The sequence below is a fragment of the Gallus gallus genome, chromosome 19 (genome assembly GCF_016699485.2).
Source record: "Gallus gallus isolate bGalGal1 chromosome 19, bGalGal1.mat.broiler.GRCg7b, whole genome shotgun sequence".
NCBI lineage: Eukaryota > Metazoa > Chordata > Aves > Galliformes > Phasianidae > Gallus > Gallus gallus.
In genome coordinates, this window is record NC_052550.1 from 4824285 (window position 1) to 4851780 (window position 27496).

The window sequence follows — 27496 nt, forward strand, 5'->3', positions numbered from 1 at the left end:
TATACGGCCATATAGCCATGGATATAGAGATGCTGACACATGGGTGTATGGCTATAGAGATACAGATAGAGCTACCCAGGGATGGGTATAGAGAGATACATACAGGCACATAAATAGGCATATAGATACACAGATGCATGGGCAGATACATAGACAGACAGAAATACATAGACATACATAGGCATATAAGCAGGCCTACAGATAGACACGTAGATGCACACACAGACAGATATGGGTGCACAGATTTAACATGCAGTTTAACCACAAACCATGCTATCTGGATGTCTTGCAGCCCTTTGCCAAAGCCCATCCTGCTGGCAGCAGCATTGCACAAGAAACGTCCCTGGCAGGGGAGATTTCACAACCTGACCCCCAGGACCTGGCTGTAGCAGCAACACTGCTCTGCTCTTCTGGTAAAGCTGCACTACAGCCCCAAACACTGCTGGGCTCAAAGCCCCAAGGTAAGGATGTACAAGAGGGGTCCTGGAGGGATTTTGCTCCAGCAAAGCATAAAGAGCCCCCACTAGAGCACGACAACAGTGGTCATGGTGCCTTTCACACCCCGTAGCACCCATGAACCAGCCAAAGGTTAGGCCACGATGTTCAGTCTCTCTCCTTTGCAAAGCCCAGCTGGCACAGCCCAGCTCCTCCTGGCTCCCCCCCCCGGCTGCAAGAGGTGCAGGCAGCACAGCACTGGCACATCGAGTCCATGGTCCCACTGCTATCACCATGCTGACACTCACATCAGAGTCAATAACGCCCACAGAGAAGGCACAAAGTCCATATGGGTGAGCAGAGGGCACCTGAGGGGCCAGTAGAGGTGCAAAGAGAGGCACTGACCTGAAAGGTCTTTTTCCAGCTGAGCAGAGGCATGGGGCTACGCAGGCACAGCTAGCCTGGATAGCTGCACACATTGGCTCTGCCAGAGAGAAATGAGCAACTGGGAAGCACAGAAATAAGAGGAATATCGACCCATTTGCAGGGTGACAGACAGTGATATCACCAGCTCAGCTGGCTTGCGCTCTTTCGGCCTGGAGTCACTTTGTGTGCTGCTTCCAAGGCAGAATCAATCCTGACCTTTGAAGAAGTGCCAGCTGTACCAGGAATGCACCGGAGGTACAGAAGAACAAACCTTTGGAGACAGTGTGTTCTCCAGGACAGCCATCTCAGCCTGGAGTTTTATTGATTTTTTTTTTTTTTTGTCACTATTTTTTCCCCCTCTCTTTTTAAGAATAACTTCAATTCTCTATCTCCCCTCCAAGGAAGGGAGCCGGTACTGCAATTTGTGATCAGTAACATTGCTGTGAGCTCAGACAAATACCAAGGCTGGATAAGCAGATGATTTCTGCCTCCCTCTCCTGAGTTTCAATTCCTCCTTTCAGCCTTCAGACACAATTGCACATCCCATCCTGTCCCTCTCTCTCCATTCCCTTTTGAACCCACTGCCAGCCCTAAGGAGCTGGGACTTGGTTGAACTCCACTGCTGGAAAAGCAACCCTCCACTGATTTATACGACAGTGTTTAACTGTCACACAGCTGCCCTCAGGAAAGGCAGGGAACAGACTCTTAGAAATCATCCGTATCTTTTGAAATGTCTGTCTGAAGGCCACTGAACATTTCAAATGCCACGTGGGCACCGGGGAAGTTGCACAGTTGAACTCAGAGCAGCCCCAGGGTCACAGTGGTAGTTGCAGTGATCAGAGACCAAGTGACGTGCCAAGATCTTCAGGAAGCTGACAGCAGAGCTGAAATCAGAAGGAAAACTTCTGTTTTCCCCCCCCAAACTCTTGTTCTGCCCCCATTCTTCTCGGATGCCCCTCCCACAGGGCTGCAGTGGGCACCTTGTCCCAGCACAGAGGGGTTAAGGGCTGGTCCTTGCTGCCTGGGCAGGGGCCCACCTTCACTCATGTAAGGAGATCTTCTGTCTTTCCCCCTCACCTGTCAGATCTGGGCTGTTCTTGCTGCTTGCAGTGACAAAGCGGTGACTCCTGGAGGCCAACATTTACTTCTTACCACTTAATGCATGCTGTGAAACTACTCACTGGAAACCCTGCCATCCCTGTGATGGCTCTGCAACTGGTGACAGTTGAAACAGATCAACTGTTAAAAGTCAGCAAATAAAAATAACCAGTTTCCATGCCCACAAGCATTTTCCAACGTGCAGTACTGCTCTTCTCCAATGCGTGTCCTCTGTCACCAGCCTATCACACAGACTGCACCCAGCAGGAGCCTGCCTTGCTGTCCCCATGGGACTGAGACCACCATCCAGAGGCTCCAGCTCTCCCCACTTGAAAGCAAACCAGGACATGTGACAGTTTGTCTTCCAGATTGTATTTCAAGCTTTCAGTTTGATCATACACAACATTTACCATTGCAAACAGTCCTCATCACTCTACTGTATTTTCTGCACGTTTCTGGAAACAGTGATAAAATTCGCAAGTTTATGTAGATCTCATGAGGAGGAAAATCAAGGCACTAGAGTGGAATATCAACATTTCAATGATTATCTCTAGCAGTTCTTTCCTGGTATTGAAAACATCCTTTTAACTTCCAAACAAGAGCCTCATCCTGTTCGTGCTGCACGCAAAACACTTAACAATGAAATTGTTGATAGCAGTGCAGGAAAAATGGAACTGTGAAACCAAGTCCATCTGTCATCCCAGGGAGGGGTGAAACAATCAGGAGTGGGATGGAGTGTGGAGCTATCGGAGTGTGGAGCTATCGGAGATAACAGAGACAATGTGTTGAGTGCACAGACTGCACTTCAGTATTTAAGAGATGGGTTTTAGGGAACAGAAAAAGGTGCTCTGTATTCTGTTCTCCTTGTCCCAGCCTTGCCTTAATAAGCCCCCTTCAAAGCGTACTGTCAATGGAGGAGTCACTAGTGAAACAGACTTTTTCACTCAAATGCTAAGTTATAAACTAAGGCTTCCATGCTTCCACCTTCTTTTCTGTCCTAACTACATCACACATGTAAACAAGATAGGAAGCTAAGAGCCTTGGTGCAGATGGGATGTATTCCATGCAGCATGGTTCAATACCAGATTAGTCCAGTGTTTTGACTATCAGCTTCCATCTTACCTTGAATCAGAGAACAGAGGCTCTGTAACTGTAGTTATTGTGTAGAAAAAGAAGGCTGCTAAACACCACAAGACAAAAAGTTTTCAATAGAATTAGAAACGTGGAGAGGCAATCCAGTCCCCTTCCCTCCACAATGCTAAAAGAAGTATCAAAATTAAAAGGAAATAAAGTAATCCATTTAGGTAGTCACCCCAGAGACAGCAACAATGCCAGCAATTGCTGCTCCGTGAGCATCACATCGCCTTCCCACGCTAGACGAGTCCTGCTGCTTTCTGGAGGATCAGTACACCTGAACTTTTGAAAATTCAGCTGGAACAGGAGCTGCTGAGGCTTCTGGATCCCCTGATGCTTGCTTAACCCCAGTCAGGAGGTCCAGGTCGACAGGTGCCTGAGCACCAGACAGGCACACCTGCTGTGGCACAGAGAACTTGCCTGTCTGGCAGCACTGTCCAGGCAAGGCTCCAGTGTGGGACTGAATGCAGCAATCTGCAGAGGCACCTCTGGCTTGGGAGGGGGAAGAAGCAAGGCTGTATCTTGCATAGCTGTGCTGAGATCCCACGTGTCCCAAAGCATGGCCAAATCCTGGTGTGCAGCTGTCCTGAAACCTCTGGCTCTGAACACCAAGGTGCTGCATCTGGGAGGCTGGAAGAGTTGGAGGTGAAGAGCAGTAGTACCTTTGGGTGGGGTATGTGCCAGGCAGTGGGGTAATCCTGGACAGAAGAAAACAGAAGGCTATACTGTGTTCAAAAGTGTCACTGCCTAATTAGCACTGGAAGTGTGCTGGGGGTTGATTTCCTCCTGACCGGTGCTCAGAAAGGTCACAGCAATTCATCAGAGAGATTCTCTATTACAAGTAGCATTCAGGTAAAAATAGGTTTACTAATTCCCCAGAACAGATATGCTTACACCAAACCCACACCAATTCCACACCCACAGAATGAGGAGGGTTTTAGCCTTAAGTCTCTTCATGCAAGGAACATGCCAGCCAAACCACAGAATGCTTTTACAATTTCCATAGACACCCTCCCTGCCTTCCACTGAACCTAAGTTATTAATCAGAAGTCACAGCTGCCAAGTGTTATGTATCAAGAAGGCCTTTGGTGGAAGTAGCAGCCCAGTAAAAGAGGAGGAGAGAGAGTTGCAAATAAAATGAATCATTCAGAAGCAAGGTCTATAAACAGCCCTTGCCAGCAGAAGGCATGACTCATCCCACCATAACATACCAAGCAAAGATCTTGTCCAGAAGCCAAAGCCTTGGGAACTTTCAGAGTACTGCTCAGCCCATGCACATCACTAAGATGAGTGCAGAGAATCAAGACAATATTCACAAAGACCATCACCACTAGAGTACTAGGAAAAATGAGAAACTGGCTCATGGCAGGGTTTGGGGACTTGAGTTTCTTTCCCCCTGTACTTCATTTGTGGACATAAGCCTGATGGAAAAGAACCTCCCAGAAATGCCTCCTGTCTGGTGGCAAGTTGGTGTCTGAAGTTTTATTAATTAAAAAAAAGAACAGAACAGACAAACAAAAAAAAAACACATTAAGAGCTCATATTTGGGTATAGGAATCAAAATGGTAATTAATTAAGCCCCAGGAACAAGTATAGGACTTGTGTCTAAGATACAAAGACATGCAAATTTAGTTGCAGAAATGGAAACATCCTAGAAACACCTTCCCACGCCATAATCAAATGTTTATGCAAATACCTTTGAGCCAGAACAGTCTATGTCATCTCACCTAAAGAAAGCAGGTTTAGACAGAGCTGTGCACAACAGTTGTTAGCAGAAGCATTAGGCTGATGTAGATACAGGCTCAGCATATGGTGAGAAACTCCCTCCTCCCAAAAGCAGTATTAAAACAGAGAGAATCAACATGCTCCTGGATTTGCCTGGCTTCCCCTGCAAGCACTCATGCAGAGTTTGATTGCATCTGTGCACATTCTTCCTACCAGCAAGGTAAGTTTCATGGTTTCCCCTCAGGTGAGGTGAAATGTAAACACCTGGAAATGCTTCCAATTCAAAGAATACTTTACAATAAGCTGATGGCTTAAACAATATGTGTAACTTAACCCATGGCAGAAAACCACCCTGTCTCTGTGAAACTGAAATGACATCTCAGGGTAGGGAAAAATTTGACCTCAACTTCTGAGGTTTTTTTTTAGAATTTGCATGAGTTCTCATTGCTTGTGATATAATCATTCCTGAACGTCAACTCCAGTGCTAAGGTTTCTTTTCATTAAAGCAACTTTGCCCCAATTCAGAAAATATGCATTGAAAGGTCTGCTGTGTGACATCTTTAATTTATAATGTGCTGCTCCTACAGAGGTTTGGATATGACAAATGTTCCAACATTCCTGGGAGGTGATGCGGTGCAAAGACTGACAAAGATCACACCCCAGGGAGTAATTCAGCCAGAAACAAGCACCCCCTGTTATGTCCTGTTATGACAGAACTACACAACGTAGCTTTCATGTCAGTGGCGCTGCAATATATTTAACATGTGTACACAGCACCCTTGCAGCAAATGAATTTCACCTCAACTCAGTTTCCAGTGAAAGAGTAGACTGAGTTAATGTGTGATAATGTATTACTTATAACAATATCACCAGTAACATCAATGTCCCACATTCCTGTTCTTAACATCCCGCATAGGAACATGACAAGCACAGTAAAGATTTTAAAGATGATTTAATGCTACCTCATGCCTCAAAATTTCCCTACATCACAAGATATTTCATAGGAGCTCAAGTACTTACTTGCTGCTCTCAGTGGCTCTTCTCTCAGCTGAGGACCCCGGGATGTATTTTAGCCCTGGTATTCTCTTTAACACAGCAAAAGGGAACCTCTGATCCAGCTTAGAGGCCACTGACTCTGGAAGATCCAAGCAGAAAACAGTAGCCAAGACCATCTGAAGTCAGCAGCACGTTAAGGAGGATCACTGACAAAATGCACTCATTTCTTGCACTGCAACACAGCATCCCCTCCTGGCCACAAACTAGTTTCCTTGGAGAATTCTTCCAGTTCTAGCTAGTGTCATCCTCTCAGACCTTCTCATCTCCATGTTCTTTGCATGCCTTAAAGCCACAGTAGAACTGGAAGCATGGGATGAGAAAGAAATGCAGAACTGGGCGTGATGAGAAAAAGAGCCCAGGAAATATCATACAGTCAATGAATCTTGACCAAAAGAACTGCACCACACTTTCTCCTCATGAAGCAACAATCCTACACTGGTTTAGGGCTACGTGTTCTGAAAGGATACAGGCTTTCCCAATTAGGAGCCCACACAGGTTGCTCAGGAGAGAAGAGTGGGGGATAAACCACGCAACAAAAAGCAGAAACCATGGCACTAGCACCACTGGAACTCTAAATCCAAAGAAAAGAGCCCGCTTCATTCGTGAGCGGGTGGTTGACACACTCAGTGTAGCAAAAGCTACAGGCATGAATCCTTTGGCATCTTCCACTTCTGACACCCTCGAAACAACAGCTTCAAGTAAGAGGTACAGGAGGCCAGCCAGGACGGCAAACACAAGGGTGAAGAAGCAGTGTTTCACCGTGCCAACGTTCTTCTCAAAGCTGCCAGCAAAATACCAGATGACAACGGCACCACAGGTCAAGGATATCAGGTCTTCATACACAAAGATGTAGGTAACTAGCCTGTGAACTGAGCATGCCAGCATGTTAGAAAGGCAGAGACAGCAATGAATTTGTTCTAACCCGCTACAATTACAAGTTTAAGCAGAGGGAGACAGCCTACAAGATTCATCAATACTTTTGTTTATTTTTTGTTTTTTTTTTTTTAAATCTAGCCTGTTGCAGAAGAGGGAATTTGAGGCCTTTAAAACCGTAAGTAACCAAAGATGGTTAAAACAAGAGCTATCTTGGGAGCTATCTTGGGTACTGCAGGCATATGGACTGACTCTTGCTGCTTCCTGGGATGGCGCCTGGAAAAAAGCAATAGTTCCTATAGTAAATATCAGTCTTATTAGAAGAGAAGGCAGAAGGCATTCAAATGACTGCTATGGTTTTACTCTGACTTTGCTCACTTGCTTTAGCTACTGCAGTAAAAATAAAAAAAAGGGGAAACACTTCTTAAACAGCCAGCAGACAGATTTCTCTCATAATTAAAAACGTTTGGAGATTAACAGCTGGTAGCAGCACCCTGAGGCCCTCTGGTTAGCAGTTCTCCTGGGCATGCAGTGAATCCCGAGCCAAGCAGCTCCCAAAGCCCTCCTGCCAACTGCAGGGTAAACACCGGAGAAAGCATCGCTTGGCACAACCTGACAGCCACAGGCAGGGAGTGATTTCACCATCACCTCAGCACATTACACGGCTGGAAGGAACCACTGCAGCGAGCTGAAGAATTAATGATCAGCTCCTTCAGGAAAGAGCACAGTAAGAGAGTAACCAGCCAAGTTCTAAGCAGCGTGCCCCCACTCTGCACTACGCCCAGAGCCACAGACATACGCATGGGGAAGCACAGGGAACTGGGAGAGGAGCACGGCAGGTCTGTGAGGGCCCGGCGGCGCGGCATGGCAGAGGGCACCGCACGGGCCCAGACCCGTGGAGGAAAGCCACATGGGCTGGGCGTAGGCCTCGCTCACCTTCCCCGGCTCGCAGGGCGGCGGGCCGCAGAGCACCGGGGTGGGCAGCAAGGGAGCCCCGCAGCAGCCCGGGCCCGGAGGCGCCAAGCGACAGCAGCAGCGTGAAAGCGCCACCAGCCAGAGGGCGGCCACACCCCGCCGCCATGCTGCCGCGCACCGCCCCACTTCCGGCCGCCGCCGGAAGGCCTTCACCGTTGCCATGGCGACGCGAGGCACTGCGGTACCCCGTTACCATGGCGACAGTTTTTTTTTTAAAACCTTTTATAAATTTTTTTTTCCTTTTTTTTTCCTTTTCTATTTTGGTCAGCTTTCCAGCAGGGGACAGTGCCATCTCACAAAGTTTCATACTGCTGGGAGCTGTCAGACGAGGGGAATGCTCAGGGACTGAGGGCCAATCTCTTTTCCCAATTCCAGCTCTCTGGGGGGAGCAAAGAAAGACCACAGTGCAGGGGCTTTCCCCCTGAGCCCGCTGTAAGCTGTCAGGAACCCCTGACCTTCCACCAGGCAATAAAAACATTAACTTATTGTCTCAGTGCCATTTTTCCACTGATCATAGAATCATAGGAAGGCTTGGGTTGGAAGGGACCCCAAAGATCACCAATTTCCAACCCCCTGCCACAGGCAGGGCCACCATCCTCCAGATCCGGTCCAGTTCACAGGGCTCCATCCAAGCTCGTCTTGAACACCTCCAGGGATGGGGCATCCAACGATACGAATACTTCAGTTGCTTTGGAGGTAGAGGTTCAGAGGCTCTGCACAGAGCAACTCTTTCTTAAGTTAATAATTCCAGTCACCACTTGCTCTGCAGAAACGTATTTCGGGCCATGACAGTGGGATTTAGAAACAGCCCAACTTAGTCGTCAATCCCCTCAGCTGCAATCAAATCGCTTTAATTTCTGTTCATCCCTGATGAAACCTCATTTCTGAAGCAACATTTCCTGCTTCGTAAACCCCCAAATCACAACCTCTTCTCTCAGAAAGCTGCTCCCCGAGTCACCATGTGGCTTTCTAGAACACTGGGCGCTCCGCCCACATGGCTTTCCTTTAGAAAACCCTATTACCTGAAACACACCGACAGTCCTGCCCCTTCGGCTGGGATCCGGCCGCTCCCAGAATCCCTCGGTCATCCCCCGCCGCCACGAAGTGGTGCCTTCCAAGCGCGCCCTGCTCCCCCCCCACCGCCCACCGATCCGAGCGCGGCTCCCCCTGCCCACCCCACGCGTTGGTACCGCCCCTGCCCCACTCCCCGCCCCCCCCGCGCCGCCGGGCGAGTGGAACGCTCCGCGCTCGCTGATTGGCTGCCGGGCCCCGCAGTCTGCGCGAGCTGCGGGTGCCTCACTGTGCGCGCGGCCGGCGCTGCGCTCGGTCCCGGCTAACTTCGTTGCTCGCTCCCGCCGCTCGCTCCCGTCCCGCAGCACAACGCCAGGCAGCAGCCATGGCTTCGGGTAGGTGCACTCGAGCGCGGAGCGCGGAGGGGACGGCGGCTTTTCCCCACGGTAGGGCGGCGCGGGCGGGCGCGGGGGGAGGAGGCCGTGTCGGGGGGCAGGGAGCGGGGCGCACCCCCCCCCCCACACACACGCACCGTCCGCCGCGCGCGCCTCCGCCGGCGGGGAGGGGGAGGGGACCACGCCCCCCTAATGGCGTCCGTCGCCACGCCCCCTCCGTCGAGGCCACGCCCCCCTCCCGGGAGACCCCAGCTGCGGGCAGGCCAGGCCACGCCCCGTTTTCGTCGGGGGGCGGGGTCTGTTTTGGCCACGCCCCCTGGGCAGGGGTCTCCCCTCGGTGTGGGGCCCCGCTCTGGATCGTGCAGCCCGTCTCCAGCCTGGGATGTGAGCCCGCCCCCGCCCCCCCCCCCCCCGCATGGATCGTGCACCCCCAGCATGGGATATGATTCCTCTTGTTTTGGATCTTGCCCCTTCTGAACATGGAATGTGACCCCTCCTTGAATCATGCACCTCTAACATGGGATGTGGCTCCCTCTCCCTTTGGGTCTCATCTCTTCCATCCATGGGATATCCTCCTCCTCCCCGTCCCCCCCTTTGGATTGTGCACCCCACAGAATGGGATTTTCCCCACCTCTTTTTGCTGAGCCTCATGCAGCATGGGGTGCAACCCTTCCCTTGGGCTGTGCACCCAGCAGCATGGGCTGTACCCTCCTGCCCTCCCCCAGCTTGTGCCCCTTAACTGCTGCCCATGCCCCCTAGCTTTCCCTGGGGCTCCTGCCAGCAGGATGTGGTGGCACTTCTTCACCCTGTTGGATGTGAGGTCCCATTTTGATCTCAGCAGCAGAAGACTTGGGGAGGGAGCATTCCCTTCTGTCCCTCCTGCACAGGATGAGCAATGCCCCCTGCCCTCAATTCTCAGGGTTGAGCTGTTGTAGTGTGGTCTGCTGTCATGTACCTGAATGACAGAATAAGAGAAAACCAAGCAAGGTGTGCCAAAGGGCTCCCAGTGCAAGGAGCAACTCTTTGCAATGAGAAGAAAACACATCCAAAGGTACTGCAGCGTGAAATCAGACCACAGAGTCTTCTGCCAAATGAATGAAGTTTGGCAGTGAAATAAACACCCTTTCTTCCAGACCTCAGGTAGGTACCAGCCAAGCACGTGACGTGTCCCCTCGTTACTCCGTGGTGAGATTCTTTTTGTCTTGAGGATGCTGTACAAGCTGCTGCTTCCTTATGAGAAATCACTTCATAGAACATCTTCAGGTCTGAGGCGCACACAGCAAATTCTTTCTTAAGAGGAATATGGCTCCAGAGCAGTACTGTAAGCTACACCTCGCTTCACTCACAGGGAGTTTTTCCATTAGCTGTTTCTACATTCAGAAGAAGTCCCTGCACATCCAGGACTTCCCAGAATTAACTCTGTTGTTTTCAAAATCTCATATCCCTGCTGAGCCCACCAAAGGCTGTAGACTAAGCAGTCCAAGAAGGGATAATCAGCACAGAGAAAAAATGTATAAATAAAGGAAATTCCTCTGATTCGATACGTTCATATTTTACAGGCTCCTTATCTGGTTGCTTTTAGTCTTTTCCCAAATTGTTGTGGCTTGGCAGGAGTTTCTGAGGGGGAAATGGAGGAGGTCAAATGTAGTTCTTGTGCTTGTAGGTAACTACATCCTCGTTCAAGAATTCTTCCTGAAACAACCATTGATGTGCTTTCATTTAATTGACAGAATTAACGTGGTTGTGGTCTAGCCTGACAGGTGACTGAGCACCACACGGTCATTTGCTCACTCCTCCCTTTCCCAGTGGGATGGGGGAGAGAATTGAGAACAACAAAGTAGAATTTGTGGGTTGAGATAAAGCTATTTGCTAAGATAGAGAGAAAGAAAAGGATAATAATTATGACAAATACAGATATAAATGTATATATTATTATATGCAAGCAGTTGTGCCCAGCTGGCCCCTCACGAGCAGAAGAGAGCAAGATGAACTCCCACCCCCCTTCAAAACTCTTTCTGCTTGATGTCATGGTATGGAATACACCTTTGGCCAGTTTCAGTCAGCTCTCCCAATTCTTTCCCCTTCTCCCAGCTCTTTGGGCCCTTCGCTGCCAATGGCCATTGCTCTGCACAGCCCTGCTTAGCAGCAGCTATGGACATCTGTGTGCTATCAGCATCATTTTTCTCCTAAAACCAAAACATAGCATCATAATAGGCACTGTGAAGAAAACAGGTCCATCCCAGCTGAAACCCAGACAAATCACATGCAAAACTTAAAGCGAAACAATCACTTTAAAATGTTATAACCTATTTAACAATAACCTTTGTTACTGTTTAGATGGAAATAATGTAAAAGATGCGTCCTTTACCTTGTTAAAAACAAGAAACATTTGCTTTTTGTTATGAGAAAGCAATGAAATATTTGTGTAGCGGTGCAGAATGATGTGAATGTGTCCCATCTGGGTGAAAACACTCTGTGAGATGGGAAATCAGATATTGCACCTCTTGTTAGGTTCTGCTGAGCGTTTCTCTTGCAGTTTGCAATGTGATGCTTTCTGGTGCCTTGAGGAGATGCTTTGCAATTAAAGCCACTGCTTTGCGTCTGAATAGCTGAGGTGACATCCTGATCTTGGCTGTGTGCCTGAGTTTAAGTGTAAGTACTGGCAGGAACAGATTTATAGCCAGATGAGGGAGGTGTGACAAACAGAATTGGAGCGATTTGGTGTGTGTTTGCTGTTTGTTTACAGTTTATGACATTTCTTCTGCACTGTAACTCATTCTCGGTTTCAGCTTTTTAGTCAGTTCCAGGAGTAGAGGTTATATACATGGAAACAGATGGGGAAAACAGAAAGCGGGGATGAAAGCAGAAGTTCTGGATAGCTGTTTTTAGACCACGGTACTGCAATCTGTGTATAAGCTCTTGGAGTAACTTAAAGAGAAGAATTGCAAGATGATTCTTCATCCCTGATTTACATCTCCAAGTTCCACCTCCTTGCTTTGTGTGACACCTTAAAATGGGGTTCAGTAGGACTGACCTACTTAGCTTTGCTGGATTAATTAAGCAGCTACTTTCTGTTCACTGATGATGGGACTACATTCGATAGCCATTAGCAGGGGTTGGACAGTCCTGGCTGTTGAGGAGGACCATGGAAATGTGAAGATGGAATCCGGGCACTTCCAAAAGAGAAGTTGTGTGTCCTCCACATGCTGTTCTTCTGTGTGCCTGGGCATCTTGTCTGAGGACAAGGAAGAAGCTGCCTGGTTCTATTGGGAGAGTGGTCCTCCTGTTCACTGCACCTGCGCCTTCCTCCCTCTTCCCAGGCTTCTTCCTTTTATATCAGATCAAGGAACGAGGCACCCATTAGAAATTCTCAATATGACTTACTTCTTTTCTAGATTCTGGAAGTTATGGTCAGTCTGGAGGCCAGCAGAGGTATGGGCTTTTTTCTTGTTTTCTTCCCTTCCTTCCTTCCTTTTCCTTCTTCCTTCCTTCTTTTTTTTTTTTTTTTTTTTTCTGTTACCAATTAAATATGTAAAATGAAAGGCCATTTAGGATTCCCAGCAAGATTCTGCAGTCTTTTTTTCAACACTATACAGCGTTGATACGTTCTGCACGTTACAGTTGCAGGAAGCTTGGGGCCATGGGCCTTCATTAAGAAGTCTTAAAAAATAGGACAAAAAGCTGATATTCACTCAGGGAAGGCAAAAAGGAGATGCAAACTGAAATGTCATGAATATAGAGATACGTTTTTCGTAAGACTGCCTTAAGCTGTTCCCTGAAATGTTAATCAAGGTTTATAGAGGATGCTCAAAACAACACCCAAAGCACTTTCCAGCCTACATGGATGGCACTATAAATATTTTCTAACTACATTTTTTCTCTTACAGCTATTCGTCCTATGGCAACCAGGGCAATCAAAGTTATGGACAAACACAGGTAAGCTTAAAAAAGCATCTTGTTTTTCTAGATTGGTGTAAAAAGATGGTTCATGGGTTGCACTGTCTGGGCTGGGAAGGAGTCTCTTTTCACCCATGCTTGGTGTTTGCAGTTATGTCTGGCAAAGGAAAACTGTACTCACCTGCTGTGGGATTTACGCTTCATTTAAATATATTCTCCAAATTACAGGGATATTCTGGTTATGGGCAGAGTGGAGACAATTCCTCCTATGGACAGAGCTATGGAAACTATCATGGGAACTATGGACAAAATCAAACAGGTTTGGGTATCTTGTTACATTCATTGGCAGTAACTAAAATGTGAATATTTACTAAAAGTTTTCTTCCTCAATTTCCAGGTTACGGGCAGGATTCCCATGGCTATGATGATGAGTCTAGTTACGATAATCAGAATCAAAGCTCATACAACCAGCAGTCTTACAGCAACCAGGGGCAGCAGAAAGGGTCGTCTAGAGGGTAAGAAAGCTGGGATTACATTACCTGTTTAAAGTCCTATCTAGTAGTAGTGTATTCTTAACTAGAGCTATAACAAGTTTTCTGCTATAGTTGTTGAAATAAAAAACAAGAACACAAATGACAGATGTCTAATAATTTACAGTTTTAAGACCTTTTTTATACCTCAAAGAATAGGAAGTAGGGAAAGCATATTTCTTTAGATAAGAAGGATGGATGTGGTTGTCCTGAAGCCAAGTTATGGGGGAAGAGAAATTATAGAAAGTCTTTGGATAGTGACCTCAGCAAAGAATGGATTTGGTAGAGACTGTTTTCATTAAGAAAAAGTTGGGTCAGTTATCTGTCTATTTGTGTGTTTTTTTACATAAAATTGCAGTAACCTTACAGTTCTTAGATTTGCAGATGTCTTCTATGGCTTGGAATGCCTTTTCTTGCTGGAAAGAAGAGGAAAGGATTCAGAAATACCATTTAGGAGATACATATTTTTCCAACCAAATTGGATTCTCAAAACATGCTTTTATATTCTCATCAACCGACTTAAATGTTCATATACATTCTCCAGTCATAGATTCAGTACTTTACACTATCATAAATGTATTTCATTTGTTAGATGTAGTTGTACTCATTTGCAGGAGGGTTAATAATACAACTTTGAAAGTATTCTCTCAGCCCAACCCCATCAGAACTTAAAAAGCAGCTTGGTGCTAGAATACTTTATTGTCTTATTTGCAAACTCTGTGCATTTACTCCAAGGTTACCTCTTCCTGTCAGTCTTTAATGAGAGTCATGTTATCCATTAAAAATACATTGTACGTAATAAGCCTCATTCTTGTGTTCAGAGTCCAAGAATTCTTAGTTTGTTTTGCAAGCTTATAAGACAATCTAGGCTTCAGCAAACCTGTACTTGGTTTCTGTTTTTGTAGTTATCATTGCAAAACATCTTAATATAGACAAGGAAGGTTTTAAGCTTTAAGTTCAGGTGCTGTCACTCAGAGTGTCACTGAAAGGAAGGCAGGTACATGGTTCAGCTTTGGTTGTCTATGTATGGTTGTAACAATTAAGGAGAAACTGGGATATTAAAAATGATGATAATTTTGGAGTGGCTGATCACATAATTAAGTACTTAGTTGGATGGGGTAGTTTGAGTTTTTGAAAATCTAGTGGAAACTTCTTGTAGAAGTTTCTGTTCCCTATGGATTTTCTTGCTTTGTTTGATTTTGGGGAGTAAGTAAGACTGATAGGGCCTGGAGAGTGGCAAATGTAGTGCCTCATTTTTTGAAAAAGGGTGTGAGAAGTAATGAGGAAGAGAAGAAAGGGTGACAAAAGCCGGTGATTAATCTCAATTACTCAAAAAAGAATGCATCTAAGCCACAACTAAGTACCTAGGGGGAAGACAAAGGGATGAGTAAGAGTCAGTGTTTCCTAGATGCAATTTATTTCTCGTAAATCTATGTGATTTCTTGCTATGACAGGGAAACCCAACTGGAACAATAGTTCTCTTGCCTATCTAGTTTTTCAAAACGCTTTTGTTTCTACCTTGTGTGCTGAATTAGTAAGTAGTCTTGGGTTGTATGGTATAGGTGAAGTTTTGTTGTGGTTGCTATAGATTTGATTAAACGGTGGAGTTGGAGAAGAGTTATGGATGATTCCTCAGAATGTAGGGGCGCATTCAGTTGTAATATCAAAGGGATGATGATTCTCATCAAAGTTTCTGATAAAAGTTAGTGAGATACTATAGGTAGATGACATTAGAGTGGGAAGGATTACAGGAATGTTTGAGGGCATCACCTCATGTTTGAGGGTATGTGAAGGGAGCACTGCTGATAATTACTCATTGAAGGAAGTTGAGGATGTCTGGAAAGTGGTGGAATGTACATTTTTCTGCCTTGGTTTTACTTAAAATCAGATATATCCCAACAGAGATGAGATGAGACATACAGTGTTTTCATATCATCATGGCAGTAATGACTGGGAGGTAAATGTGACCAGGGAATTTTACCAATGTCATGTATTTTCTACAATGACTTTGCTCTCTATTCTGTGAACGTTTAGCTATTAATACAAATTCTGTTTATTTTAAGTGGAAGAGGCTCTTATGAACAAAAGTCAAACTATGGTCAGCACCAAAGCTCTTATGACCAGCAGTCAAGCTATGGACAAAACCAAGACTCTTATGACCAGCAGTCAAGCTCATATGACCAGCAGTCGGGCTATGGCCACCAGGGCTCATATGACCAGCAGTCGGGCTATGGCCACCAGAGCTCATATGACCAAAAGTCAGGCTATAACCAGCACCAAAGCTCATATGGCCATTCTCAGCAATCCTACCAGTCTCAGAAGGGAAGCTATAGCCACAACAGCCAAGGTAAAATTAACAGGTTGAATTAAATATTGGTTAGTAACATTGAACGGAAGCACTGTGAAATAGATGGATTTCCTTCCATGGGCGGTTGATTTGGTGAATGGTTAAAGCTCTTCTTCCATGTTGATGTGATGGGGTAATGTTTTACATGTTAAGGCTTTCAGTGCATTATGCAGAAACAAAAAAACATTGGGACCCCCAAATTGTTGTGGTTGTACTTGTTGGAGACAGCCTTGCAGAGTCCTACAAGGTCTGCATGGGATTTTCTTTCAAGCTGTTTTGCACCTTTTTCCTATATGAAAGTCTGGACGATTCATGAAGAGCTTTTGTACTTCACATTCCAGCTTCATGCTGCGTCCGTAAATTCTGAGACAGATGGAAATAAGTTTCAGACAGACCATTTTCTGCAAAATCTTAGCTCAAGCAGCAGGGCCCACACGTGTTACCCTCCTTCTGTCTTCTGTGATTTCTTTTGCAAAATGAGAAGGCCTGTGTGGAAAGTAGAATGAAAAATATATTTTAGATAATGTGTCATTAATGTTAGAGAAATGTAGTGTTTATTTTAAAATTGAAGTACAGTGTTTACTTCCCAAGATACCATACAGCACTGGAGGCTGAGGGAGATCAGTGGAGCAAAATCAAACTGTGCTCCGTTACTTCCTGCAGTAGATAATGGAAGCGGGATATATAAGAGTTGCCATTCATATCTGGAAAGCAGCAGACTTGAAGAAGAAGAAAATGTAGAGCAGGAATTTTCAGTACGCCACGGTCTGAACTGCAGTTTACTCATCTTTTGCCTGTTTTTTTCCTTCAGATGATCGTCGGGAAAAGAGCAGGTATGGAGAAGATAATAGAGGATATGGCGGGTCACAGGGAGGAGGTAGAGGGGGATATGACATGGATGGAAGAGGTCATATGTCTGGATATAGGTAAGTGATCTCATTCCAGTGCCTGCAGTTCTTTCCCCTTAGGCCTTATTATTTAGCTGTTGTAAAATTTCTTTATTATTTGCCTATAGATTTAGATCTCAAAAAATGAAAGGTAGTTGCTTTCTAAAACCAATCCTTTCTGCACTACAAAGAGATGCATTTTGCTCAGGTAAAGCTTTTACTTTCAGACAGATTGAGACCGAAGTGTTTGATTGTTATGACACATAGCTGCATTTTATTTACATTAGCTGCAATGAAAGAGCTGCCAGAACCCATCACTTGAAATAAGATACTTAAAACCTGTGAAAATCCTTTCTGAATGAGAAAACCAACAGCCAAAGTCTGAGACAGTTCTATAAATTTCATAGCTAAGGTAGCTAACCCTTTGGCAAGGAAGTATTTTGACTTTGATGACAAATCATTACATTAGAGTTGGCTAGTTATCTTTCAGCTTCCTAAATATGATTTTAATCAAATTACTGTAATAATAATAGCTTTTTCTTTATTGTTTTGGGTTGGTTTTTTCTTTTTTTCAATTTTAAGCTTCCATTAAAATACAGTTTTTATTATTTGTTGAGCTGTCAGTCTAAACCTGTTTACTTCAGGTAAATTCTAAATACTCACAGGGAGGGTAGCTTTGCATTGCCTTTGACCCTGTTTCTGTCAAGAAAATATATGCACATGCTTAGTTTTGTGCTTGATGGTTTCGTTCATGGGTCTGAGAAACTGGGACCTTTGCTTTAGATCTCATTGAATTAGGCCAAATAGCATTGCTATTTCTTAACAAACAGTCACAATTGGCTGTGTTTTATGTACCTCCATGATGGTTGGGGTATGTAGGATGCTCACTGATGCAAAGTAAGAATAGAGAGGCTTCCAGTGAGCTTGGAAGCATTGCTTGCCAACATCACTTACCCTGAAATAGTCTGCAGAATTCTGGGTTATTGCCTAAACTCCAGATAAAGAACTTTAATAATGCACTGCTGTTCATTTGAGCTGATAAAGTTTAAAGAAAGAAATTCAACAATGTGTTGAGACTTGGTTGTGTTTTGAAGTATCTATTTTTAAGCCATATTTAAAGTTTTCCTGATTCTGAGGTGGTCCCAGATTGTACCTTATGGCTGTTTTGATATAGATGGACCTCTCCTAATCAGGCATGGTGACACAGTTAGGAACGTATTAGGAGTTACTTAATATTAAAATGTGCTGGGTTTTTATGTAACGTGAACTTAACTAGCTGAATCATTTCTGAGTTCATTCATAGCTGGAAGTGAACTTCTTTAAAACCTATTTTTATATGTAGATAAGGGCTTTTCATACTTCGATGATATAATCTGTTTAAAATAAAATAAAATAATTACTTGAGTCCTTTCCAATATGGGAAATGAATGTGAGCTTCAAAAAACGTTTGTTTGGTAGCCTTCATCACTTTGAAACAAACTCCTGTCTTTGTGAGCTAAGAGAAATGAATGTCTGTGAAGATGAAGCCCCTTGCCCTAGTTATCCAAAATGTAAGAAAGATTTCCTGTGCACATCCACGTGGATAACGATACTTCACTGCACTTCAGAGCCCAAATAGGGGAAAGAATGAAGGTGAATGGGAGGAAGGGGGAGGTTGTGTTGAGGTGGGAAGGCGTTAGGGCGTGTGTTGTGAATCTGTCTGCTTCCATTCAGTGATGCAGACTGCAGTGCCTTTTGCAGTGAGGATTTTTCTGAAACTACAGTGCCATAAATACTCCCTCAGTCTTTCTGCAAAATTATAGCTGGGGATTCTCCTCCTGACACATGTTAGCAAAGTCACATGCTTACTGGCGAAGTATAAAAGGTTAAATAAAATAGCAAACCATATGATCAAGAGGGGAAAGAAGTTCAGGTAAGGAACAAACTACTTTTAATCCCGTTGAAATGTGGGGTATCAGGGTAGGTTTTGCTTTCGTTTCCTTGGGTTTCTTTATTTGAACTAAAAGCAGCTTGTGCAGGAACGTCACGTCCATCCCCAGTGACTAGGTAATACTTTAAGTTTTTCCTTTGATCACATTTTAATGCTTAAATTCCATAACCATCAGGAAATACCAATCTAACAATCTCGTCTGCAGAAATATTTGGCTTTGGTTTTTGTAATGAGAAGAAAATAACATGTAAGTGAGTTTTAGCAGCATCTAGTTCTTGTTCCATGACACTGAGGAAAAAGTATAGTTAGTGATTTGAGCTGGTAGCAAATCCCTTTTGTGTTAGACGTTAAAAAAAGCCCTCATCTTTCCTGGCAGTGCAAAGCAGGGAGATCTTGTTGCAGCTTGTTGTTCATCAGTAAGCACTGCCCAGTGCTTGGTGTTCTTACAGCTGCATTGCCTCATCTGTTCCATGGTGGTGGGCGATGAAGGCATCCTGTTCACAGTGCCCTTGCTGACACAGTGCTGTCCTGTACAGTGATAATGGTGTTTTTGGCTGCGGTGCTATTTTCTAGCAGGTTTATTGCTGGCCCTGTGGCCTGTTACCTGCATGCAGGGCATCCTGCAGCAGTCTGGCAGTGCAAAAAGTAATTCTGGAGCATTTGGGGTAAAATCAAATCAGCATTTATACATTCTGAGAGCTTTCAGTTCTTTAAGTGTCCTTTATAAAGTATTTTAAAGCATGGCTGGTAACGTTCAGGTATGAATCATTATTCTGAAAACTAGAATGACCCAAACATGTACTGCAGGGAATGCTCATTTTTCTTTTGTGCCTGTGCAGAGCTGTACAGCACAGAGTTGTACAGTACTACAGTACTGATAATCTCAATAAATGATATTTTGGCTAGGAACAGAACCTTTTTTTTAACCTGTAGTAGTAGAGGCTCATCTTTGAGCCCCTGTGCTTAGAGAGCAGGTACAACAGGTCTTGAGAATGAAGAATTTCACCCTTGATTCTTCCAGTTGAGTGGCCATACCCACACTGCCACTCTTCTGTTAGGCTCTGCACTGCATGGGAGAAGCTCTGCCTTTGCTCATGAGCTGTGTTGGTGAAATTAAAGAGGTGCTGTGTAGAACTCTGTTCAGCATAGATGTTTTTTCTCTTTGAGATTTAAAGTTGCTGCACTACAAGCAAAATGTTAATTATGCAACTTAATTGCTGTGCTAGCTCATGTGAGTAGGAATTGGCTCATTGGGATATCAAGAAACTACAACGGGATGCGAATGGTTCTTGGAGCAGAGTGGTTTGTGTTCAGGTTAATATTTACCTTGTGATGTATATGCCTGAGCTTAGCTTTATATGGAATTTGGAGAAACATGGGCAGAGTCAGTAAATACGGGCAGCAGAAAAGCCATCTGTCAGTGACATCATGGGTGCACCAGGCATTTACTTCTTGTGTGGAAAAGCACATTCTTACATGGAACTCCTACACTTGATGAGACATAGATGCGTGTTGGGGGCTGAAATTGGGTTCCTGAATTTAGTTTCACTTCTGCCCATACCTTAGCATGTTTTAAGTGTATTTCTTGTCTGCATGCCATTGTGCTCTCCATGTAACTGAGCCTACAATATAAAGGTATTCCCAGCTGAAGTAAGCAGTGCTCAGAGGAACCTCATTCACACTCAAGTAGGTGATGTCTAAATGTGACCAAGTACAGAAGAAAAGAACGATGTGCTTTTCATAGCAGTGAGTTTGATCACCACGCAGAGTGTAATGTATGCTTTCTGGCTGCTTGCAGTTCACTCTCAGTCTCTTCTATTTTGTTATGTATGTTGGTGGCATTGCTGAATCTTGGCAACCTGTTGGTGACCTTAATGTAGAATGTTAAAGCCTCAGACTGCATCTGGCCACACGTCTCTTTGGTCTGTGTGCAAGGCTGAGGAAGCAACAGGCTGAAATGCTAAAATGAAATATTCCATGTGTTCTCTGATGTGAGTTTGGGAGCTAGCTCAGTTGTGAGGCTGAGGATTACGTTTCTGGTCTCAGTGAAGGGTAATTGTGAGACTGAAGCTAGCTCCTCACAGCCAGCTCCCATGTTTAACTCCTGAACACCTTGGGTAGCTCTGCCCACCAATCTCAGGAGTGTAACACACTGCAGCTTTATAAACTGGGGCCTTACAAATGGGGGAAAATGAGGGGGAGCATTCATCTGTCATCAAAGGTATCTGCCATTGAACAGATAGGGGTGTGTGTTGGGTCAGGCAGGTGGGACTAAGCAGAAGATAATGGGCTGAAGCATATTTGGGCAAAAGCACGTTTCAACAGACATCAGTTAAAAACAATGCTTGGGAAGTTCTGAATTGCCCTACCACTCAGTCCCGGGTGCAGAGTTAGTGCATGACAAAGTCACCTGTCTTCCAGTGCATTTTGTGTACCCAGCTCCATCACTGCTCCGAATCACAGTGCACACATTTTTCCCCTGACATCTCCAGTGAAGTCCTCATGTCCAGTATTGGCTGTATTGGTCGTGGATTTACTTTCTGGATGGGTTTAGATTGTTGGATTAGTATTATCAAGATACTGCATCTGCACTTCCTACAAGTACAAACACTTACATTTTAGAGGGTTTCTTTTCATGCATGTAATTGGCAAGATAGCACCCTGTTTCAGGTCTCCCTTCTAACCTTTGAACACTGCTGTGTGTCATCTCATAACGTGGTCTGCGTTTTGTGCCACAGGTTTCAGAATGAATGAACTAAAAGTTGCCAGGCTCTGCTTTTGAAGCTCACATGCACACACCCTCTGTAGTGCCAGGTGCTAGCAGTGCAGTAGGTCCCTGCTCACCCCTCTCAGAGAATGGCTGGTACTGCCATTTGCCCCCAGTGGGGAATCACAGAACAGCGTAGGTTGGAGGGGACCTTAAATATAAACATATAAATGCATAACAACAGGTTAATTACCTCGAGCTCTTCTTATTCGTAGGAAAGTACTGAAGTACCAATTATTCCAAAGCAGCAATTACATCTGCAATTAAACCCCATTAACCTTCATGAAAATAATGGTTCTGTTTTAAAACCCGGTTTTTAATAGCAGTTATTTTGGCTTGTGGGATGGGAGGAAGTACTGAAACAAAGATATGTCTGTGGGCTACATTGAAATGACTGTTGAGGACTCCTCCAGTGCAGCACCCTGGAAGGTGATTCACTTTCATGTGTTTAAACCTTTGAACGTGAATGGTCGGAGAGGAGAACGTAGAGATGGTGCTTTAGCTGCTAGACAGTAACTCTCATTAACTGTAGATGGAGCCTTGGGCTCAGCACATAGAGACTTAAGGAAGAAATCATTTCTTCAATTTTTCCTCTGCAGTGGTGGTGACCGTGGTGGCTTCAAAAATTATGGTGGTAAGTGCCGAGTATCCAAAAATGTTTCAGTGGAAATCCTTTATAAGTCTAAAAGCCACCAATCTCTTGTTACTGTCTCGTAGAAGCATTGTAGCCTTCTGGTGAGGCTGGTGTGTTGGTCAGTTTTAATAGCCAACCATTGAGCAGTAAGCTAGATTTCTGCTTTGTCAAATTGCATGAAAGAATTTGTGGAGACAGTGATGTTCACTAGATCTTTTTTTTTATTATTATTGTTGTTATTTTTATTATTATTATTATTATTGTTTGTTACAAATACTTCTTAGAAAGGTACCAGAGGGGGAAAAAACCCAACAGCTCAGTAAAGTGCTTGGTGATCTGACAACCAGCATTTGCAAGCTAACACCAGCATAGCATCAGTGTGGCAGCTGCCACACACTGCAAGTTAAAGAGCACAGTAACGTCCTACAGACACCTTCTGTTGAACGTTTTAATCTAAATACCTCTAAATCTCTGGTTAATGCTTTAGATCTTAGATGCATTGCATACGTGCTTTAAATATTTTCTTGTCTCTAAAAAAAAGAAGAAAAAAAAGTTGCTTGAAAATGTTTTGCTAAAAATAGTCTTCCTCTTTTTTTATTTTTTTTTCTGCTTTTTTCAAACCTCTTTCATAGGTCAAAGAGATTATGGACAGAGATCAGATGCTGGTAAGGAAACAAGCAGGGGGTGGGGTTGGATTGTTGCTCGTAGGTCATTGCTTTTTAAATGTATGTCTGCAAACATGGATGTGGCTGCAGTTCCCATGGCTCAAAAGTGACTTAGCTGAAGCTTACCTTCATTGAGAGGAATGTCTTCTCCTTTGGTGCATGTGATTTGGTGGGTGGATTTTGGTTGCATCAAATAAGAATATGCAGATGAACCATGAACCAGGTTGAGCCAAGCGACTGCTCTTGCTGCTGTAAATTTGTATTATTTAAAACATGCATTTCTTGGAAGGGTGTGATGTCCTGGCTGCATGGCAAACAGCTGTGCATGCACACTGCATTAACCTCAGTATCGTGCTCTCATCTTTTGTCTCACACAAGTTATCTTTGGGCTATAAGCATCTGCTACTGGGAAGAATGGACTCCAGCTTAAAATATTTCTTCTGTTGCTAACACAAAGATGTATGGTGACTGTAGCTTATTTTTAATAGATTCAGAGTCTGACAACTCTGACAACAACACCATCTTTGTGCAAGGACTTGGAGAGGATGTTTCAACAGATCAAGTGGCAGACTACTTCAAACAAATAGGCATTATAAAGGTACGTGAAGTGAGAAATCTCTCGTAAGGAGGAAGAGAACATGTGGAGTTGGTGTACTGGAGGTGTAATGGATACTGTCTGAGGCAGGTGCTTGCTGTGGCTTCCCACAAGTTAGAGATAATATTTCTATCTGGGTGATGACAGCTTATTTGAAATAAGCCAGCTTGCTGGTGACATTCAGGTTGCTTTGTGTCTCTTTCAGTTTTTTGGTCTTTATAACCTTGTCATTAACTCCATGTCTGTTTTACCATCTTGATATTTCAGCAAGCATGCTTCCGTGTTCCTATGGCCGTTATTTCTGCTTCTGCAGTTCTACATTAGGGCTTCCTGCTCTTAACATCAATGTTTGTAAAAGCCAGGCCCCTCATCGCTTCATGGAGAGCAGCTATTAAGTATCTTTCCATCAAAAGCATCTTTCTGCAAGCTAGCTCCAAGAGCTGTCAGCTCTTTACTGACATTTACCTGTTACAGCTTACACTCTGAACTGACTCTACCAGTATTTCTTCTTTGCTAAGAACACAACCTTTCTTTCCAGACCAACAAAAAGACTGGCAAGCCTATGATAAATCTGTACACAGATAAGGATACTGGCAAACCAAAGGGAGAAGCAACGGTATCTTTTGATGACCCCCCTTCTGCCAAAGCAGCCATTGACTGGTTTGATGGTGTGTGAGATGAATTACCTCTTCTTTTGTTATTAGTGTTGTGGGTGGCACCTTCAGGTTTTGGCAAGGGTTATGGCAGTGTTGTGGCAGCTGCTTTGCATGTACGTTGTGGAGAATTATAGTACATATTGCTTTTAAACTATGGGCTCAACAGTGGAAAAGAGCAGATCCCAGCAATACATTGATTTAAAATTCAGTTTTAGGACTTGGATTATAGTATGTAGAAGTCTGTCATGGCGCACTATTTTGCTGATAAAATAAGATTTTATTTTTGTTCAGGAGGATAAAGCAAATATAACTACATCAGGTGCCCATACAGCCCTGCTTGCTGTCTGGTAAACCTTGTATCTATGAAGAACAGAGACCTTATATTTAAGAAGTCATGTCTTACCTTACTTGGGAGCGTTTCATTTTTGCACTGGCTCTTGCACTGTACAAAAGCCTTATCTTTTGGTTCATGTGAAAATGATGAAGTAGAGTTTGTCATCCCACATTTTGAACAGTGCATTCTAAGCTAAGGCATTCACTCCATGCTGCCTGCATCTTAAAGGCTTTTTAGTCAGTCTGCATTTGCACATCACTTCTGTTCTCTTGAACTTGCTGCTGTGCTGTTGAAAGCTCTATTAATTTTTCTCTCTGTTTTAACACAGGAAAAGAATTCAATGGCAATGTCATCAAAGTTTCTTTTGCAACTAGAAGACCTGAATTCATGAGAGGAGGTGGAGGTGGTGGACGTCGAGGTGGGACTAAAATCTGTAAACTCCTTCATTTTGTGTAGTGAAGTGCTTTTTAACTGCCAATAGTTTATAAATGGAGATGACTTTGTAGCAGTGATTTCTCAAAGTGTTTGAGCCTTTGGGATTCTGGCAGTAAGTAAGAAGTATTGAACCAACTTGAGTAAAACTGAGACCTGCAAGCTTTTATGCACTGCATAGAACTTGTGCTTTCCTTTTCAACTGGAAAGCCTCCAGATGGTGTCTCACTGTTACTTACAAAGAAGTGATGATGACTTTGAGGATCTACAGGTTCCACACAGATGTGAATTAGCAGTGAGTGCTGGCTTTTAACTGCAGAGCCTTCAGATACTCTGACGTTTCCAGATAGTATTAAGCAAGAGAAGTTATTCATCTGCTGCTGACTTAGAGAAGCACTTGGATGCCCAACTCCTTTAGTTACACAGATGTTAATTTCCCAGATTCTCTGCATAATACAGTTTTATCACTAGCCTACTGGATATAAATGAGCATTCGACTAGAAGCATGTTTTGTTTAGTGGCTGTCAACAAATTTGCATTCTTAAACTTTGAAGCTGATGAAGAATTCTCAGTTGGGATAAAAGTTCCTGGTCTTTTTGATGCAGCACTGTCCCTGTGGTTGTGTCAGATGCATCCTGGCATTAATCCACACAGGGTTTGCTTTGTTCTGTGACTGAGTCAGGCCATATGCGGGTGATACAATTATACACTGTTACATTTTTATGGAAATTTATTAATGCACGTGGTGGTTTATATAATTACCATTGGCCATTCAACCTGATCCAGTTTCCTTTTATTGCTGAAAAAGAATTTATAATAAATATGTGTTGGAGCAAATTCTTCTGGCCACCACATGCTACTCCTGCTGTTTTTTTCCCCATCTCCTCAGTTCTAAATCTGTCCATGTAACCACGTGTATTTCAGTTCTGCACATACATTAACCTCTGCTGAGGTTTCTGTTGCCATTTTGCCCAAACCCTCCAGCTGTGTATCTAGGAGCAAATGCAGCACCAGAAAAGTAATTCTCGAAGGCTCAGTGTTACAGGGGTACAGTTGTTTGCCTGCCTGCTCTTCCTTCACAGTTCCTACTGTGGCTTTCCTATTGATGAATGTCAATACAGAGATTGCCTATCTACTCTTTCTTCCATGTGGAAGGCCACTTGATTTTTGAAGCCAGTGGCAGTCCTTAATAAATGCTTCTCATGTATAAGTCTTAGGTACTTCTCCTCCTTTATTCTGATTATAATTTTGTCTACAGGTTCACGAGGTGGATATGGAAGAGGTGGGGGCTTCCAGGGTAGAAGTGGGGAACCCAAAAATGGTGATTGGGTTTGTCCTAACCCGTAAGTGTCATTTTAATTGGGCAGTGGTGTTTCACGTGCACCCTCTGAGTTTCTTAGCAGCTGAGTCTGGGAAATCCTTGTCCTCCCTAGGTCCTGTGGTAACATGAACTTCGCTCGCAGGAACTCCTGCAACCAATGTGGTGAGCCCAGACCAGAGGATTCACGTCCATCGGGAGGAGGTGTGTAAAAAGATCCCTGAATGCTGCTGCACCTCCTCTGAAGCGGTAAAGCTGTTAATGACATCCTCAGCTTTCTGAATAACCCGACGGATGTGTTGGTGTGCATTTTCCTGCAGATTTCCGTGGGAGAGGTGGTTATGGAGGAGAAAGGGGGTATCGAGGACGTGGTGGCAGAGGTGGCGACCGAGGAGGAGGCTATGGGGGTAAAATGGGAGGAAGGTAAGCCATCTCTTTACCCCTGCTTAGTTGTGTAACATCAACTAGAGATAAGAGCTTCAGAAGTGAATAAGTCAGTTTGCCTACTGGGTGTGTTTTGTGAGCACTGTTGGATAAAGGTATCCATAAGCAGAAGCCGACACAGAAGTAGCTGTAGAGATGTTTGAGTGAGAGGAGTATCATTATGTGCTTCAGAGATTCCTCGTGACTTCTTCTGTCCCTTCCAGGAACGACTTCAGAAATGATCAACGTAACAGACCATACTGAAGACCACTGTGAATGTTTTGTTTGTCTCCTTGACCCGTTGGATAGTGAAATTGCCAGAGTTTTGCCTGCCGCTTCACCCATGGCCTCTTCAGATAGTTGACCTGAGTGGAACTAGATTTTTATTTTGGTGGGAGGGACTGGGGCACTTTGGGAGGATTTTTTTTATGCGAGACATGGAAATTTAATCCTGATTTCAACTTTCTCCTCTTTTCTCCCCTTCCATACCTCTTCAACAGGCCCTAAGAAGGAAAAGGATAAACTGTAAAATATTGCCAAAATACGAAGTGTTTTGTAATACAACAATAAATGCTGATTGTTTTATTTGTGAAATCGTTTCCCAGTTCCTTCAGTTGTATGTCCTCACACACTCCCTGTCTTCCAGTGACCTAAGGAGGATCTTGTTTTTAATGAAGTGTCATTAATGAAGTGCTGCTTTCACTTGGAAACCTGCAGTGAAGTCAGCGGCACGCTTATTTGCTTTGCACGCCCTCTATCCCAGATTTACACACCTGTCCCCTGCTCCGTTCTCATTTTGCTCTGGGACTGAAGTCCTGCACTGCTTGAGCTGCCGTGTGTGCTTTGGTGTGCCCTGCAGCCTTCCCGAGGAGCAGGCAGATGGCAGTGTGCTCTCGTGGCTCCAGGAGCTCATCACATCCAAGCGACAGCTCCGAAAACAAGGAGGAATGGCT

At 44.4% G+C, this 27496-nt stretch overlaps 3 protein-coding genes across 4 annotated transcripts in view; 1 reads left to right on the forward strand and 2 right to left on the reverse strand.

Moving 5' to 3' along the window:
• The window catches only part of POR (cytochrome p450 oxidoreductase), a 34863-nt gene extending 25968 nt beyond the window's left edge, over nt 1-8895 (reverse strand). The window contains exon 1 of the mRNA XM_046902349.1: nt 8745-8895. The gene's annotated coding sequence lies outside the window, so the exon portion shown is untranslated. The remainder of the gene's footprint in view (nt 1-8744) is intronic.
• Nucleotides 2316-8895, reverse strand: RHBDD2 (rhomboid domain containing 2). The gene is given in 5 exon segments (XM_004946503.5): nt 2316-3791; nt 5839-5972; nt 5974-5990; nt 6342-6743; nt 8756-8895. Coding segments are annotated over 5 exon segments (1038 nt in total). The 5' UTR covers nt 8811-8895; the 3' UTR covers nt 2316-3361.
• A 107-nt stretch (nt 8896-9002) lies between these two features.
• On the forward strand, nt 9003-27137 carry TAF15 (TATA-box binding protein associated factor 15). Of its 2 annotated transcripts, XM_415770.7 has the most exons (16): nt 9003-9128; nt 12524-12560; nt 13016-13064; nt 13254-13344; nt 13423-13540; nt 15619-15902; nt 16714-16828; nt 22086-22120; nt 22753-22785; nt 23274-23383; nt 23919-24048; nt 24699-24788; nt 26061-26145; nt 26236-26324; nt 26441-26543; nt 26768-27137. In XM_415770.7, the coding sequence occupies exons 1-16, from the start codon at nt 9119-9121 to the stop codon at nt 26805-26807; spliced, it is 1419 nt and encodes a 472-aa protein (XP_415770.2). In that variant the 5' UTR covers nt 9003-9118; the 3' UTR covers nt 26808-27137. The 2 variants fall into 2 exon arrangements, with proteins under 2 accessions (XP_415770.2, XP_015151501.1); XM_015296015.3 differs by lacking the exon at nt 22086-22120.
• Nucleotides 27138-27496: the final 359 nt, after the last annotated feature.

Coding starts and splice junctions, on each gene's coding strand:
- TAF15 (XM_415770.7), top strand. Junction 24,049..24,698: donor AGCCATTGACTGGTTTGATG/GTGTGTGAGATG, acceptor GTTTTAACACAG/GAAAAGAATTCAATGGCAAT. Junction 26,544..26,767: donor GGGGGTAAAATGGGAGGAAG/GTAAGCCATCTC, acceptor TGTCCCTTCCAG/GAACGACTTCAGAAATGATC.